This window comes from Somniosus microcephalus, chromosome 5, assembly GCF_052327205.1.
Source record: "Somniosus microcephalus isolate GS21.2 chromosome 5, FLI_Smic_1.0, whole genome shotgun sequence".
NCBI classification, from domain to species: Eukaryota; Metazoa; Chordata; class Chondrichthyes; order Squaliformes; family Somniosidae; genus Somniosus; species Somniosus microcephalus.
In genome coordinates this window covers 157,460,834-157,479,441 of record NC_140991.1, presented here as the reverse complement: position 1 = coordinate 157,479,441, position 18,608 = coordinate 157,460,834, and the positions used below count along the sequence as shown (strand labels likewise).

Sequence of the window (18,608 nt, the reverse complement as noted above, 5' to 3'; positions counted from 1 at the left end):
TAAAAAAGAGTCTGGCGGGGTGAAGTGTTTCAAAAGTTCGTATACGAAAGTCTCTCCGGGGGTCTTGTCTGCCATAATGATCTTCGTGGTGCCGGTTGCGGCGGTTCTTTGCCCGCGGCCGCTTCTCGCGTGGGACGGAGCACTGGCGTGTCGTCCTCTCGGGGTAGGGATGGCACCGGCATGTCGTCAGTTCGTGGTAGACACCCCGGTGGTGCGTCGTGGGTAGTGGTGGTGGGTGGAGGTAGTGGATGGTGATCGATGGTGTTTCGGGTGGTACCTGAGGGTGCGAGGTCTCGAATTGAGACTGTGTCCTCCCGCCCGTCAGGATACGCCACGTAGGCGTACTGTGGGTTGGCGTGGAGGAGGTGAACCTTTTCGACCAGGGGGTCCGTCTTATGGCTCCTCACGTGTTTCCTGAACTGAAGGTGATGATAAACACATGGGAGTATGATATTGTTGCTATCACGGAGACATGGTTGAGGGAAGGGCAAGACTGGCAGCTCAATATTCCGGGGTACAGAATCTTCAGGCGAGACAGAGGGGGAGGTATAAGAGGAGGGGGTGTCGCAATATTAATTAAGGAGTCAATTACTGCAGTAAGGAGGGATGATATATTAGCAGGGTCCTCTAATGAGGCCATATGGGTGGAGCTTAAAAACAAAAAGGGGGCAAGCACTTTGCTGGGAGTGTACTATAGGCCTCCAAACAGTCAGGGGGAGATAGAGGAACAGATATGTAGGCAAATCTCAGAGAAATGTGCAAATAATAGGGTAATAATAATGGGGGATTTCAACTTCCCCAATATTAACTGGGATAGTCAGAGTGTGAAAGGCTCAGAGGGTGTAGAATTCTTAAAGTGCATCCAGGAGAGCTTTTTGAGCCAGCATGTAGAAAGTCCTACAAGAGAGGGGGCGGTACTGGACCTAATTCTAGGGAATGTGGCCGGCCAAGTGGAAAAAGTGCTAGTAGGTGAGCACTTTGGTGATAGTGACCATAATATGGTAAGATTTAAGGTGGCCATGGAAAAGGACAGGGATGGGCCGGAAATAAAGGTTCTAAATTGGGGGAAGGCCGATTTTAATAGGATAAGGCAGGATCTGGCCAAAATGGACTGGGATCAGCTACTTGTAGGAAAATCCGCATCGGAGCAATGGGAGGCTTTCAGAAGGGAGATTGAGATCATACAATGGCAACATGTTCCCGTAAAGGTCAAGGGTGGTTCCAAAAACCACAGGGAACCTTGGATGTCAGGGGATATACGAGAATGGATTAGGAAAAAAAGGAGGGCTTTTGGTAGATACAAAAGGCTAAAGACGGAGGAAGCCCTAGAGGAGTACAAAAAGTGCAGGGGGATACTTAAAAAAGAAATTAGGAGATCAAGGAGGGGCCATGAAATAACACTGGCAAGCAAAATAAAGGAAAATCCTAAGATGTTTTATAAGTATATTAAGGGTAAGAGGATAACTAGGGAAAAAATAGGGCCCATTAGGGACAAAAGTGGCAATCTGTGTGTGGAGCCGGAAGATGTAGGAGGGGTTCTAAATGAATTTTTTGCATCTGTTTTCACTATGGAGAAGGACGATGTAGACATAGAAATAGGGCGGGGGGACTGTGATATGCTCGAACATATTAACATCGAGAGGGAGGAGGTATTGGCGGTTTTAGCTGGCCTAAAAATGCATAAATCCCCAGGCCCGGATGAAATGTATCCCAGGCTGCTGTGTGAGGCAAAGGAGGAGATTGCGGGGGCTCTAACACATATATTCAGGACCTCTCTGGCCACAGGGGATGTGCCAGAGGACTGGAGAACCGCTAATGTAGTACCATTATTCAAGAAGGGTAGTAGGGAAAAACCGGGGAACTACAGGCCAGTGAGCCTAACATCAGTGGTAGGAAAATTATTGGAAAAAATCCTGAGGGACAAAATTTGTCTCCACTTGGAGAGGCAAGGATTAATCAGGGATAGTCAACATGGCTTTGTCAAGGGAAGATCATGTCTGACTAATTTGATTGAATTTTTTGAGGGGGTGACTAGGTGTGTGGATGAGGGTAACGCAGTGGATGTGGTATACATGGATTTCAGTAAGGCCTTCGATAAAGTCCCGCACAGGAGACTGGTCAAGAAGGTAAGAGCCCATGGAATCCAGGGTGCCTTGGCACATTGGATACAAAACTGGCTTAGTGGCAGAAGGCAGAGGGTGATGGTCGAAGGTTGTTTTTGTGACTGGAAGCCTGTGGCCAGTGGGGTACCACAGGGATCGGTGCTGGGTCCCTTGCTGTTTGTGGTCTACATTAATGACTTGGATATGAATGTAAAGGGTATGATCAGTAAGTTCGCGGATGATACAAAAATTGGCAGGGTGGTGAATAGCGAGGAGGGTAGCCTCAGTCTGCAGGACGATATAGATGGGTTGGTCAGATGGGCGGAACAGTGGCAAATGGAATTTAACCCGGAAAAGTGCGAGGTGATGCACTTTGGGGGGACTAACAAGGCAAAGGAATACACAATGAATGGAAAGACCCTAGGCAAGACGGAGGGTCAGAGGGATCTGGGTGTGCAAGTACACAGATCCCTGAAGGCGGCGGAACAGGTGGATAAGGTGGTAAAAAAGGCATATGGGATACTTGCCTTCATTAGCCGAGGCATTGAATATAAGAGCAAGGAGGTTATGATGGAGCTGTATAAAACACTGGTTAGGCCACAGCTGGAATATTGTGTGCAGTTCTGGTCGCCACACTACAGGAAGGATGTGATCGCATTAGAGAGGGTGCAGAGGAGGTTCACCAGGATGTTACCAGGGCTGGAGCGCTTCAGCTATGAAGAGAGACTGGGCAGGTTGGGTTTGTTTTCCTTGGAGCTGAGGAGGCTGAGGGGGGACATGATTGAGGTGTACAAAATTATGAGGGGCATAGATAGGATGGATGCTGAGGAGCTTTTTCCCTTAGTAGAGGGGTCAATAACTAGGGGGCATAGATTCAAGGTAAAGGGCGGGAGGTTTAGAGGGGATTTGAGAAAGAACTTTTTCACCCAGAGGGTGGTTGGAGTCTGGAACTCACTGCCTGAAAGGGTTGTGGAGGCAGAAACCCTCACAACATTTAAGAAGCATTTGGATGTGCACTTGAAATGCCATAGCATACAAGGCTACGGGCCAAATGCTGGAATATGGGATTAGATTAGACAGGGCTTGATGGCCGGCGCGGACACGATGGGCCGAAGGGCCTCTATCCGTGCTGTATTACTCTATGACTCTATGACTCTATGACTCTATGAGGGGTCCCGGAGACGTCAGCCATGGCGGTAGTGATGTCCCCGAGGTGGATTTCCTGGGGAAGACGAACATCTTCTCGTGAGGGGTGGCGTTTGTGGCAGTACAGAGCAGTGATCATATGGAGTGGAGCGCATCGGGGAGGACATCTTGCCAGCGGGAGATTGGGAGGCCCTTGGATTTTAGGGCGAGCATGGCGGTCTTCCACACCGTTGCGTTCTCCCTCTCTACCTGTCCGTTACCCCGGGGGTTGTAGCTGGTAGTCCTGCTCGTGGCTATGCCCTTCTCGAGCAGGTACTGGTGCAGCTCGTCGCTCATGAACGACGAGCCCCTGTCGCTGTGGATGTAATTGGGGAAGCCAAATATGGCGAACAGGTTGTGGACGCACCTGATGACTGTGGCGCTGGTCATGTCCGGGCAGGGGATGGCGAAGGGGAAACGGGAGTACTCGTCAATAATATTGAGGAAGTACGTGTTGCGGTCAGAGGAGGGAAGGGGCCCCTTGAAATCGACGCTGAGACGTTCGAAGGGGCGGGTGGCTTTAATCAGGTGTGCCCTGTCTGGCCTATAAAAATGCGGTTTGCATTCGGCGCAGACCTGGCAGTTCCTGGTCATGGTCCTGACCTCCTCGATGGAGTAAGGCAGGTTGCGAGCTTTAATAAAGTGGAAGAACCTGGTGACCCCCGGGTGGCAGAGATCATTGTGGAGGGTCCGTAGCCTATCGACTTGTGCGTTGGCACATGTCCCACGGGATAGAGCGTCTGAGGGCTCATTAAGTTTCCCGGGCCGGTATAAGATATCGAAGTTGTAGGTGGATAACTCGATCCTCCACCGCAATATCTTATCATTTTTGATTTTCCCCCTTTGTCTGTTGTTAAACATAAATGCTACTGACCATTGGTCAGTGAGCAGGGTGAAACATTTACCGGCCAGGTAATGCCTCCAGTATCGCCTGGGCCTCCTTCTCGACTGAGGAGTGTCGAATTTCGGGGCCCTGGAGGGTCCGTGAAAAGAAGGCCATAGGTCTCCCCGCCTGGTTAAGGGTTGTGGCTAGGGCGAAGTCGGATGCATCGCTCTCCACTTGGAAAGGGATGGACTCATCCACTGCGTGCATTGTGGCCTTCGCAATGTCCTCTTTTATGAGGGTAAAGGCCGCACGGGCCTCTGCCGTCAGGGGGAAGGAGGTTGACTTGATGAGGGGCCGGGCTTTGTCCGCATAGTTGGGCACCCACTGGGCGTAGTAAGAGAAGAACCCTAGGCATCTCTTCAGGGCTTTTAGGCAGTGGGGGGGGGGGTTAGTTCCAGGAGGGGGCGCATTCGGTCGGGGTCGGGGCCGATGACTCCGTTTTCCACCACGCAGCCAAGAATAGCGAGGCGCGCGGTGCGGAACATACATTTTTCTCTGTTGTATGTCAGATTCAGCCGTTGGGCCGTACGGAAGAATTTTTCTAGGTTGGCGTCGTGGTCCTGCCGGTCATGGCCACAGATGGTGACGTTGTCTAGATAGGGGAAGGTGGCCTGCAGCGCGTTCTGGTCAACCATCCGGTCCATCTCCCTTTGGAAGACCGAGACCCCGTTGGTGACGCCGAAGGGGACTCGGAGGAAGTGGTAGAGGCGACCGTCTGCCTCGAAGGCCGTGTACTGGCGGTCCTCAGGCCTGATGGGGAGCTGGTGGTATGCCGACTTCAGATCAATCGTCGAGAATACCCGGTATTGTGCTATCTGGTTGACCCTGTCAGATATGCGGGGAAGCGGGTATGCGTCTAATTGCGTGTATCGATTGATCGTCTGGCTGTAATCAATAACCAGGCGCTGTTTTTCGCCGGTCTTTACTACTACCACTTGGGCTCGCCATGGGCTGGTGCTGCCCTCGATAATCCCTTCCCTCAGGAGTCTTTGTACTTCTGATTTAATAAAGCTCCTATCCCCGGCACTGTACCACCTGCTTTTAGTAGCAATTGGCTTGCAGTCTTTGGCGAGGTTAGCGAACAACGGGGGGGGTTTGACCTTCAGGGTGGACAGGCTGCATACTTTGCACGGCGCCGTGTTTAAATTCTGCTGGCTGCAGACTGTAAGTGGGGGCAGGGGCCCGCCATATGCCATCGTGACGCTCTCCAGATGGCACTGGAAGTCTAATCCTAGCAGCACGGGAGCACAGAGCTGTGGCAGGACGAGGAATTTAAACTCTCTGTACTCCACGCCGTTCACTGTCAGAGTCGCTACACAGTAGCCGCCGACGTCCGCCGTATGGGACTTTGAGGCCATAAAGACCTGGTGGCGTGTGCGCATAACCGATAGGGAGTAGCGTCGCACCGTGTTGGGGTGGATGAAGCTCTCCGTGCTTCCGCAGTCAAAAAGGCAATTTGTGGCATGGCCATTTACCTTTACGTTCATCATGGACCTGGCTAGTTGATGGGGCCTAGATTGGTCCAGGGTGATGGAGGCCATCGTCGAGGTCGATGGGTCGCTGTAGTATTCGCCCGCGCCGAGGGCCTGGTCCCGAGATGGTGTCCAAGATGGCGGCTCCCCCTTGGCTGGTGGTGTCCAAAATGGCGGCCCGCACGGCTCACACGTGGTTGGTGGGGTCCAAAATGGCGGCCTGTACGGTTCACACGCGGCGCTGCTGGAATTGGGGGTCGATTTCGCCTTGCACACTCTCGCGTAGTGGCCTTTCTTGCCGCATTTGGAGCAGGTCGCGTCCTTTGCTGGGCATTGCTGTCTGGGGTGCTTGGCCTGGCTGCAGAAGTAGCATTTCTGGCCTCTGGTCATTGCAGCTGTAGTTGGGCTGCTGGCGGCTTGTGGCCTTACCGGGTCCCAAGATGGCTGCTCCCATGACATCCACGTGGCCATCCGGTCAGGGGGGTAGGCGTCCATGTTCTGGAGGGGGCCACGTCTAACGAGTTAGTGAGGGCCACCGTCTTCTGCAGGTCGAGCCCCCTCTGTTCCAGCAGCCTCTGCCGAGTATAGTTGGACCTGATGCTGGCTACGTAGGCGTCTCGGATCAGGTCTTCCGTGCATTCCTTGGCCATCACCGCTTTGCAATTACAGTCCCGGCCGAGGACTCTCAGTGCCAGTAAATATTCAGCGCCCGATTCCCCGGGGCGCTGTTTTCGGGTAGCCAGGAGGTGTCTGGCGTAGACCTCGTTAACAGGCCTCACGTATTGTTCCTTTAGCGTCGCGATGGCGGCCGCGTAAGTAGTGGCATCTCGGATGATCGAGTAGACTCGGTGGCTCACCCATGAGTTCAAGACAAGCCGTTTCGCGTCATCTGTAGTGACAGTAGTGCTGGAGGCCTCCAGGAAGGCTTCGAAACAGCTCAGCCAGTGTTCAAAGTTATTGGCTGCATCTGCTGCTTGAGGATCCAGGTCTAAACGTTCTGGCTTCAAGATTTGCTCCATGTTGAAAATTAGTCAATAAAACTGATGCGCTATCAACAATACCAAAGACTACGAAATGGACTTATATGAAGTAGGCTTTTATTGACTAAGAACTAGAGCATGCCTCTGCTAGTGAATCCATCCTAAGAGCTCCCGGGGGAAGGGTGGTGAGTCACCTTTATACCCAGGCTTAGGGGTGGAGCCAGGGGCTGAGACATGCCTGGACTTGTACAGGGTTAACAGTGGTTTACCACACAGGCATGTACAGGTTAACAGTGGTTTACCACAGTAAGGTCAAGGAGACATTCCATGAGACCGACCAGAGACAGTCCAGAAGAACACCACACAGGATGTCGATGGATTATTAACCTCTCAGTCTCCCAAAGCAGAAGAATTGACCAATTCTGAGTTTTGAGTTGTACTTCTAATAAGGGTTGTATGAATCTCCAGCTGTAAAAATTGTTGTATTTTAATATTAAGAAAACCAATTGCTTAGAAAAGTTGAAAGCCTTGGTTGTTCTTACCACTGATTACCCTAAAGAGTAGAGAGAGTTAAAACAAAAATCCAACAGTGCACAGGGATGTGGATATTAGGTGAAGACAGGATCTGGTTGGCTGTGATGGCCCCTCCAAATAGCCAGTCAACACTAACTGTCCTGGCTCACACATGAAGAATGACCACGCATGGGAAAGAAAATTAGAGTGGGGGGAGGGAGGAATTAGGAATGAGTACTTAGAACATAAGAACATAAGAACTACTTTATCCAGTTGTGCCAACTTTATGGCTTAATTATGTATTATCTAATACTGTAGGTAATTAACTTGTTTTTCACTCATTCATATGTTTGAGGAAGCGATTTTATAGCATGCAATAAATAACTATTAATCAGTCCATGTAAGTATTGGCACCAGTGGATTAATTTGGAGAGCAGCAATGAATTACAAAACAAATAATAGAATCATAGAATCTTACAGCACAGAAGGAGGCCATTTGGCCGATCATGCCTATGCCTGCTCTTTGAGCGAGCAGTCATGCTCAGTCCCATAACCCCAATTTTTGTCTGTGACCCTGTAACTTCCACATCCTCAAGAACCTGTCCAACTCCCTATTAAAATTATTTATGGAATCAGCTTCCACCACCTTTTCAAGTAGAACGTTCCAGATCCCGACAACTCTCTGTAAAAAAAATTCTCCTCATCTTCCCTCTAGATCTTTTTCCAATGATTTTGAATCTATGATCTCCAGTTATTTCCTCACTCGCCAGAGGGAATATGTTTTCCTTATTTATTCCATCAAAACCTTTCATCATCTTGAAAATCTTTATTAGGTCACCTCTTAACCTTCTCCGTTGCAAGGAGAACAGTCCTAACTTTTCCAACCTCTCCTCATAATGGAAGTCCCTCATCCCTGGTAACATCCTGGTAAACCTCCTCTGCACCCTTTCTAAGGCCTTTACATTATTCCTGAAGTGTGGTGCCCAGAATTGTCCACAATACTCCAGTTGAGGCCTAACCAGAGATTTATAAAGATTGAGCATGATCTCTTTGTTTTTATATTCTATTCCTCTATTTATAAACCCAAGTAACCCGTATGCTTTTTAACCACCTTACCAACCTGCCCTGCCACCTTTAAGGATTTGTGTATATATACAGCAAGGTCTCTCTGCTCATCTACACTTTTTTAAATCGTGCCATTTACAGTATACTGTGTTTCCATATTAGTCCTCCCAAAGTGCATCACTTCACACTTCTCCGCATTGAATTCCATCTGCCATGCTTCTGCCCATTTCACCATCCTATCTATGTCATCCTGAAGCCTATAACTATTCTCATCATGATCTACTACTTTGCCAAGTTTCGTATCATCTGCAAACTTTATAATGTTGCTCCCTATGCCTGAGTCTAGGTCGTTTATAAAAATTGAAAAGAGTAATGGACCCAAAACTGACCCTTGGGGAACACCACTGCAAACTGTCTCCCTGTCTGAAAAACATCCATCCACCACCACCCTTTGCTTCCTGTCACTGAGCCAATTTTATATCCATACCGCCACTTTCCCCTTAATTCCATCTTCTTAACAAGCCTCCTGCGTGGCACTTTGTCGAATGCCTTCTGAAAGTCCATATATACATCTGCTCCACTACCTTGATCAACCTTCTCCATTAGCTCATCAAAGAATTCTATCAAGTTAGTCAGGCACAATTTACCTTTAACAAATCCATGCTGGCTCTCCTTGATTAACCCTTTCTAAATGAAAGTTTATTTTGTCCCTGATAATGGTTTCCAATAACTTCCCCACCACCAATGTTAAGCTGACTGGCCTATAGTTTGCTGGTTAATTCCTCTCCCCTTTCTTGAACAGTAATATAGCATAAGCAACCCTCCAGCACTACTCCTGTGTCCAATGAGATTGAAAGATTGTGGCCAATGCTTTTGCTATTTCTACTTTTGTTTCTTGCATTCCAACTGGACCAGTTGACTTACCAACATTCAGTAATGTTAATCTTTTTAGTATGTCTTCTCTATCAATTATTATCTTGTCTATCTATGCCCCTAAACTATCGAATTCCCTGTAACTACTGTATTTCTACTCTTTTGTTTTCCCCTGTGTGCAGTCAAATCTCCAATGGTGCTGGGAGTTTGATTCTTACTGCGTTCCTCCAAGGAGTTGTCACCCTCCCCAGTATTCAAAACTGAAAATCGGTTAGTGAGTGCCACTGGCTCGGGTGATTCCTGCACTACCTGTGTCTTCTCCCTACCCTGTCTGGTGGACACCCATTCCCTCACCTCCTGCACCTTCTGTGAGCACATCCCAAAACTCAGAGCATGAGTTCGAGCAACTGGCAGCACTTCCTGCACGCATGGTTATCCAGGACGCGTGAAGTGTCCTGGAGTTCCCACGTAGATCAAGATGCATATGCAACAGGATGCAGCTGACCTCCCATCGACGTTCCCTCTAAGCCGCCTGCTGGTCCTGCGCAGCCCGGGACCGACTTTTCATATGAGAAATTTCGCGCATGCGCAAAACTTTGAATGGGCTGTGCAGCCCATTAAAAGGGACCACGCACCCTGAAAAAAAATAGGGAAAAATTGCATGCCATGGTAGTCAATCCACTGACCTTTAATCACTGAGACCCTGCCCACTAAAACATTTAGGGGGAGAAATTCACTATCGCCCCATTTGGGCCACTAATTTTTAAAAGTTTGAAAAGTTAACACCAGGCACTAACTATTTCAAACTTTTGAAAAATTCGTCATTTGTGCTCCAAGGAAGTGGAGTGCTAAATCAAGCGCTCCACTTCCTTCTTGGAGCGCAATTGGCAGCAGGCGGGGCGGAGACTTCAGCAGCGCTCCACACTGGGCCGTGCAGTGCTGCCACATTCAAAGGCTCCTTCCCTCCCTTAAAGGGAAGGGCCATCGCTGCAGACTCTGCAATAGAAAAATTACCTACCTGGACCACCAAGGCAGCTGCGATCCCGTGCGATCAGCCCAGCACTCAAGCAGAGTGCCGGGCTGATCGATCGTGGGCAGAAACACGCAAAAAAAAACTGGAACAAGAAAGGTAAGCTTGTTTTTTAACCTCTGCCACCTCGCCTTTAATCATGCTCCCTGAAGCGGCCGGTCGCCGATACACGTCTGGGACGCTACCGGGGCGATGCGCACGGCGATGACATCACAATCTCCTGGTGAAGGAGATCAGGGTGCAACACTAGCGCCGCCGCAAAACTCCAGCTGAATATGGCGGGAGTCGATGTCAGCACCGCGCCTGGTCACAAAGCCATTTGCCCTAATGGGAGGCGCCAGGGCATCCAATTCCACCCCCTAAAGCATTGAACTCTAAAAATCTAAAATAAACTAAGACACTGAGACACTGACCTATAAAATTCAAAGAAACTGACTACTATAAGACTGAGATACTAAAATAGTAAAAAGTTAACTAAAGGCACTGAACATTATGGCCTAGAAATTCAGTTAAGGCCCGCCAGCAGGCTAACGCCCAAAAGTTAGCGCTGCGCGCGGAGCCCGTTGCGACCGCCAGAAATTCACTTTTAGCGCCCCAATTCGGAACCGGGGGCTGTTCCAGGGTGTGCCCGCCTCCGCTTGGGGCGCTGAAAGTGAATTTCAGCGCTCCAGCTGCCGCTGCGCCACCCGATGCGGTGCGGCAGGCTGGGGTACTGCAGGCCTCCTCCTTCTCTTAAGGAGGAGCTGCCTGCAGCCGTGAGATCGCCGCTGGATTCTGCCGGCAAATGAGGCCGGCACCACGGAGAAGTGCCGGGCTCGCGGGAATCAGCCACCAATGCCGCGGGGGGGTGGTGGAGGAGGCCGGGGAGGGAGGTGCGGGCAGGCGGCCGCCGAAAAAGCGGCCGGCCGCACCTCCACCTTAAAGCGCCCCAGTAGCGCAGCAGTACGGCCCCGTTTCAGGAACGTTGTTTGCGGCCGCTGCAGAAGAGGCGGCCGCAACTAAATATGGGGTTTGGGCCGGAAGCGGGGCGGTACCGGGGCACTGCGCACACCGATGACGTCATCGGTGTCGGCGCAGTGCTACCGGCTACCGCCGCCATTACCGCAGCGCTGAATATCAGCGCAACCGCTTATACTGGCGCAGAAACCCTCTTTAGGCGCCAACTGGGCGCAAAGCTTGCAGCGCCCAACTGAATTTCTAGGCCTATATCTATCAATCTAAAACACAATGGAAACTACCAGCAAGTGAATTCCAATAGTGAAAAACGAACAATTTAATAAAACAAATGAAAGTACTGATGCCCAGTACACAGGAAGAAGCCTGCTGATAATTTGGAAGCACTGCGATATCTACCTTGTATTTAAGTCCTCCCTTGAAATAGCCAACAAAAGTATTGGATTCGTAGTCTTGCAGCTCTCGGTACTGAACCGGTTTCCCTTCCAGATAGTCATCCATCTGCACGGTAAAAATCGCAGCGGCGCTGCTTTCATCCTGAGTGCACTCTTTGCCTGAAGGAAAATACACCAGCTTAAAATCATTACCGCCGTGTCTTATTACAAAATATAAAATCAATATATATACAGCTTAACTCAGCCTCACCTAACCAAAAATGTAGATTGTAAGAGAAGTTGTTCTTAATCACTATGGTTTGCATCACCAGGTAAGCGTCTCCTATATAGAAATTGCCATATAAACTTGGTGGAACTGGCACCAGCTCCAAACGTTCCACTCTCCAGACCTGGGTCCCTGACTTTTTCCCAGCATTTGCAAACTCTTTGTGGTACACCACCATCCTTCGCTCTCCGATTCTGCCGAGTAAGAAGCCGGCAACGATCGAACTCTTGCAAAACTTTGGTGTAGCGCTGAGCAAAGTCTGGGCTTTAAGGGAGTGAGGGGGGCGTGTGAGAGCAAGAGTGATGTCAGTGTCAGCCTGTAAAATAGGGAACTGAGCTGTTGAGTAGTCAGGCTGCAAATGACCTAATAAGCAATGGATTTCTACTGGAAACGATTGGCCAATATGCTCACGGTTCGTATCTACGAGTCTCTTGAAATTAAGACACTCAGTGTGACTTGCCGAGACTGAAGTATGATTTGGCAAACTCTTCGGAAACAGCTTTTTCTGGATTGTGTGGGTTTATTCAGATCCGAGAAGGATATGCAGATAGGGTGCTTCTTTTGATTTATGCAGACAGGGTGAGATGAAATAGAATGGGAGGAGGCTCATGTGAAACATAAACATGGACACATACCAGTTGGGCAGAATGGTCTGTTTCTGTACTTGTAGTGTATGTGCCTTTAAGTCAGAACTACTTTTACAGCTCCTGTATACTGTAGTACCGGCAGTGACCACACCGGTATATAAGCTTTGCGCATGCCTCTGTACCCCCAGTCTAGAGATTACCCTCCTCCAGGAAAGACCTGTTATTTGTTAATGTACAGCATCCGTGTGATTATTTAATAATAGCAGATCCACTGAACCACGGATCCAACAGTGGCGACGAGTGTCGATTCGAATCTACCTGCAACAGAAAAAAAAACAGTCGAGGCCAGGAACACGGGCGTCGACCACGAGCAACCGCCCAGTAGTCAGGCAGAGTTCCAACTTCACAGGGGAGGCTGTGGAGAGCCGGGCTTGGTTCCCCAGCCACAACGAGCAGTAAGAGACCGACGACAGGTCCAGCGCAGACCCTTCCTGAGCAGCGGCGGCTGGAGCCGACCGACAGGAGAGAGAGAGCCGAGCAGCGTCGACGGGGTAAGACAGAGGGTGAAGAGCGCAGGGCGCAGCCGGGGGTTGAACACCGAGCAGCGTCGAGGAAAATAAAACAAACTGGAGAGAGAGAGGGTAAGAAACAGACGGGTTCTAGACTGAGCGGCGTCGAAAAATATAAAAAGAAGAACGCGCAGAACACAGCCAGTGCTCACGGGCTGAACAGGGCCCGCGGGGCAGAGAAAAGGGAGATGCCATTGAGCCGCGGACAAGGAAGAGCGCGGGAGGCGCCATTGAGCCGCGGAGAAGCAGGGAGAGCGCGGGAGATGCCATTGAGCCGCGGAGAAGGAGGAAGAGCGCGGGAGACGCCATTTTTAGAAGCCGCAGCGGAGAAGAAGGGCGAGCGCGGGAAGGAAGGAAAGCACGGGAGACGCCATTTTGTGCCAGCGGAGAAGAAGGGGAAGCACGGGAGGCGCCATTGGTGATAGTTAATGCACACCCAAGGATGCCGAAGAGTGCCAGTATCTCTACGTTCGACAATGAAGTCGAAGATTGGGCGACATATGTGGAACGTATTGAGGTGTACTGCAGGGCGAATGAAGTGCCAGATGCTAATAAAGCACTGGTTCTGTTAAATTCCATGGGTGCAAAAACTTATGGGTTACTGCGAAATCTAATAACCCCAGAGAAGCCGGTAAACAAGAATTTTGAAAGCATAGTAGAAATCCTACAGGACCACTTAAACCCCACACCGCTGCTGATAGCAGAACGATTTAAGTTCCATAAAAGGAACCAACACAAAGACGAAAGCAATGCTGAGTACCTAACGGAACTGCGCAAGCTATCGAAACACTGCCAGTTTGGAGCGGGACTAGCAGACGTTAAGGGACAAGTTTGTGTGTGGGCTACAAAGTGAAGGAACCCAGAAACGGCTTCTATCAGAAAAGGACCTTACGCTGGACAAAGCTTTCAGTATGGCAGTATCACACGAAGCAGCCGCAAGGGGCGCTGCAGAGATACAACGGAGACCGCAAGAATATGGCACAAATGAAATGTCCTATGGAACAGGTGTGAGGGTGCCAGTCAGTTCCTTTTTGTAACCTCTAGATGGCACCTTCACTTGTCAGTCTCCTGTGTTAATTGTTTCTCGTTCTCTGGTGTTAATTGTTCCTAACCCTGTGTTAGTTTTTAATCAGCCTGTTAGCTGTTTATGGTTGGCACCTGGTTTTCTTGGTATATAAGTTCTGTTGTTGTTTCACTCAGTCTCAGTCCTCACTAGGGTGAACCAGGGAGTTAGTCTTGACAATGTTCCTTGTCTTGACTAGGTTCTCTGTGTGACTAGCCTTTCCTCTATGGCAGCTTGCCTTCACAAGCTGGCTGCCATAGTTCTCTTGAGCTATGTATCTAAGTCTGTGTTCTAGTTCTCTCGAGCTATGTATCTAAGTCTGTGCCATAGTTCTCTCGAGTTATGTATCTAAGTCTGTGTTCTAGTTCTCTTGAGCTATGTACCTAAATCTGTGTTCTAGTTCTCTCGAGCTATGTATCTAAGTCTGTGTTCTTGTCTCTGGATTTAAGATGTATTTAAGTCTTGTTCTGTTGAGCTGCTTGTCTTGGTAAGGTGCTGTTTGGACTAGCGTGTTGCTATGTGGGAGCCGTTGGGATCTTGTCTTGAGCTTTGCATTGATAAGCCGATTACCCTTGGGGTAGCTTGTCTGGAGTTTAGCCTTGGCAAGCTGGTTGCCCCTTGTGGTAGCTTGTTGCAAGCTCAGTATAGACAAGTGGGCTTCCTCATGGAAGCTGTCCTGAGTTCCTATCTTGACTAGCCGTCTTGTAACTTGTCTCTAGTTCTCTTGTCTCTAGTTCTTATGTATATTGCTGTGTCCCTTGTGTTAATCTGGTTATGTGTAAATCTAGTAAAGTTCAAACAAAGTACTGTATATTTGTCTCTTGTCTGGTTTCTGCACTTGGGTCCAGATCCTACCTTTGCCTGGAGAGCACGGCCTCGTATTTATACGGCCCCGTGGCTCCCCAACCCTGACAACAGGGAAGTGCTATCGCTGTGGCAGAACAACACATGACCAGAAAGATTGTTGGTTCAAGGACCAAGTGTGCAGACAGTGTGGTAAAGCAGGACACATAGCAAGAGTCTGCAGGTCTGGGAAGAAAACCAACAGTAAGAAATCTCCACAGGAGAAGTACAAAAAGGTACACCAGGTGATGGACAGTGGGTCAGAAGAACAGAAAAGTGACACAGACTCCGGAAGCAAGGAGCTGGGTTGTCTGAAACTACATAAGGTAACCGAAATGGAGGATCACCAGGCTATCTGGGTTCCCCTCAAGATAGACGGAGTCCAAGTGGAAATGGAATTGGACACAGGGTCAGCTTTAACAGTCATAAATCAAAGAGACTACAAGCGGCTATTTTCACACATACCCTTGAAAGCTACAGAGATTGTCTTGAAGACGTATATGGGGCAAAAGGTCTACCCCAAAGGAAAAATAAGGGTGAAAGTGACATATAAAGGCCAGGAAATACCTAAAATGGATATATATGTATTGCCAAATGGAGGACCACCACTGCTAGGACGTGAATGGATCCGGAAGATAAAATTAGATTGGCATTCCATACAGGCACTGAAGGTTGAGGCCAAAAAAGGATGATGACGTCACACCTGGACGACTGTCAAAAATGCTAACTGACGCAAAAGAAGTGTTCCAGGAGGGACTAGGAACACTAAAAGGAATAACAGCAACGATTAAAATAGAGGAAAATGCAAGCCCAAAGTTTCTGAAGGCCAGACCAGCACCTTATGCGATCAGACCAGCTGTTGAAGCAGAGCTGGAAGGGTTGGAGCGTTCAGGAGTACTGTCCAAAGTGGACTGGAGCGAGTGGGCTACACCCATCGTTCCTGTAATGAAGAGGTCGTTGAGTAATACGCCTGGGGAACCAAAGAAGGTCCGCATCTGTGGGGATTTTAAGGTGACAGTGAACCCAGTCCTTCACACGGTGCAATATCCGCTTCCACGAATTGAGGATATTTTCGCCTCACTATCTGGAGGTAAACGCTTCACCAAAATTGATCTAGCCCAGGCGTACTTGCAACTGGAGGTAGAAGAAGCTTCGAAACATTACCTTACGATCAACGCTCATAAAGGTCTCTATCAATACAAGCGGCTGGTGTTTGGAGTAGCCTCGGCTCTGGCTACCTGGCAGAGGGCGATGGATCAGGTCCTGCAAGGGATTCCAGGGACCCAGTGTTATTTGGACGACATCTTGGTCACGGGCGAAAATGACGGTGATCACCTCGCCAACTTGGAGAAGGTGCTCACCAGATTAAAGGAGTATGGGCTATGAGCTAATCGCCACAAGTGCGAGTTTTTCCAGAAACAGATCTCGTATTGTGGCCATGTCATCGATGAAGAGGGGTTACATAAGTCCCCTGACAAGATTGAGGCAGTAGTCAAGGCTCCAGCACCGGAAAATGTGTCACAACTGAGGTCGTTCCTCGGGCTGGTAAACTACTACCACAAGTTCTTACCAAATTTCTCTACGGTATTACACGCGCTGAACACTCTACTGCAAACAGGGGTACCATGGAAGTGGGATGACGACCGTAGACGAGCTTTCCAGAAGTGTAAAGAATTGATCACATCAAAAGAGGTGTTGGCCCATTTCAACCCAGCACTACCAATTCGTTTGGCATGTGATGCATCACCCTACAGTATTGGAGCGGTGCTGTCGCACAAATTCCCAGACGGGTTGGAGAGGCCAGTAGCCTTTGCGTCTCGGCCACTAACCTCAGCCGAGCGCAACTATGCCCAGATTGACACGGAGGCCCTCAGCCTAGTATGGGGAGTAAAAAAATTCAACCACTATCTGCATGGGCAGAAGTTCACCTTGCTGACTGACCACCAACCACTTGTCTCCATCTTTAATCCTAAGAAGGGCGTTCCAGTGATGACTGCACAGCGGTTATAAAGATGGTCCCTGTTTCTAGGGGTGAATCAATATGAAATAGAATATAAAGGTACGAAACAGCATGGGAACGCTGATGGGCTATCGCGCCTGCCATTGCCTACTGTGGAGGAAGCACCAGCAGTGGACCCTATCGAGATATTTTATTCGTCAATAATTGAACGATTGCCAGTAACAAACGCGGATATAGAGAAGGAGACCCGCAATGATCCGACGCTGTCACGGGTATATGAATTGACGGTGAGGGGATGGCCAACACATGGCGACTCACTGTTGCCAGCATTCTCATCCAGAAGAGAACAGCTGTCAGTATGCCAGGGGACAGTGATGTGTGGATCAAGAGTGGTGATTCCACCCAAGTTAAGGGAGAGAGTGCTAAATGAGGTCCATGAAGGTCATCTGGGGGGAGTGAAAATGAAAAGCCTTGCTAGGGCTTATGTGTGGTGGCCGGGAATCGATCAACAAATCGAAGACCTAACTAAGAGCTGCTTAGGATGCCAGAAGGTCCAAAATGCACCACCACATGCCCCTCTACGCCCATGGGAGTGGCCCTCCTCTCCATGGCAACGGGTGCATATTGATTTAGCTGGTCCATTTATGGACTCAATGTTCTTAATAGCAGTGGATGCTCATTCCAAGTAGCCTGAGGTGATAAAAATGTCTTCAACCACTACAGAGAAAACGATTGCAGTCCTACGGACCATATTTGCCAGAAACGGTTTGCCAGAGCAGATCTGCTCTGATAATGGACCACAGTTTGTGTCCGACGATTTCCAAAAATTCATGAAAAGGAATGGGGTAAGGCATTACACATCCGCCCGTATCATCCAGCCACCAATGGATTGGCTGAGAGGTTCGTAAAAACCTTTAAGAAGGCGATAAAGGCTATGTGCGACGATGAAATTCCACTACAGCATAAGATGGACAATTTCTTATTAGCCGACCGAAACGCGACACATGCAGTTACCAACCAGACCCCGGCCATGATGTTCTTTAACCGAAGGTTGAGATCTCGTCTGGACTTGCTCAGACCAAATGTGCGAAGAAATGTTGAGGACAAACAATTCCAGCACATCAATGAGAAGCCGACAAGGAGCTTCAATGTAGGGCAACCAGTCTTGGCCCATGACTATCGAACAGAGAAGTGACAACCCGGAACGATATGTACGAGGCAGGGCCCATTAATGTACACAGTGGATGTCGGGGAGAACATTGTGAGACGCCACGTCAATCAGATCTTAGCGTCAGAGGAACGCGGCAACCCCATGTCTCGAGTACCTGGGGATGAACCCGACATACCGGTAGCATCTGCTTCAGACCCAGTAGCAGTGGAATCCGATGAACTACCCGATGAAAAGGGGTCAGAATCGCCTCTGCACCAAGAACAAGAACCTCCGGAAAGGTGCTATCCCGAAAGGGTCAGGAAGCCGCCCCAAAGACTGAATCTATAAATGGACTTTTGTTGTTTAATGTACATGTTGAAATGTTAATTGTTATTTGAATATTAGGGGTATTACTAATCTAAAAGGGGAGGAATTGTAGTGTATGTGCCTTTAAGTCAGAACTACTTTTACAGCTCCTGTATACTGTAGTACCGGCAGTGACCACACCGGTATATAATCTTTGCGCATGCCTCTGTACCCCCAGTCTAGAGATTACCCTCCTCTAGTAAAGACCTGTTATTTGTTAATGTACAGCATCCGTGTGATTATTTAATAATAGCAGATCCACTGAACCACGGATCCAACAGTACTGTAAGTTCTATGTAAATTCTACCTTAAGACATGGTTGCACTGGTACTTTTCTGCTGGGCATTGTG

The 18,608-nt window shown here is 49.1% G+C and overlaps 1 protein-coding gene across 1 annotated transcript in view; it reads right to left on the bottom strand.

Annotated features, from left to right (window-relative positions):
* The window catches only part of scin (scinderin), a 242,577-nt gene extending 230,563 nt beyond the window's left edge, over positions 1-12,014 (bottom strand). Inside the window, exons 1-2 of the mRNA XM_085988386.1 lie at positions 11,706-12,014; positions 11,460-11,614 (exon numbers count right to left, since the gene is read on the bottom strand). Coding sequence (XP_085844512.1) covers positions 11,460-11,614; positions 11,706-11,898 — 348 coding nt within the window. The 5' untranslated portion in view covers positions 11,899-12,014. The remainder of the gene's footprint in view (positions 1-11,459; positions 11,615-11,705) is intronic.
* Positions 12,015-18,608: the final 6,594 nt, after the last annotated feature.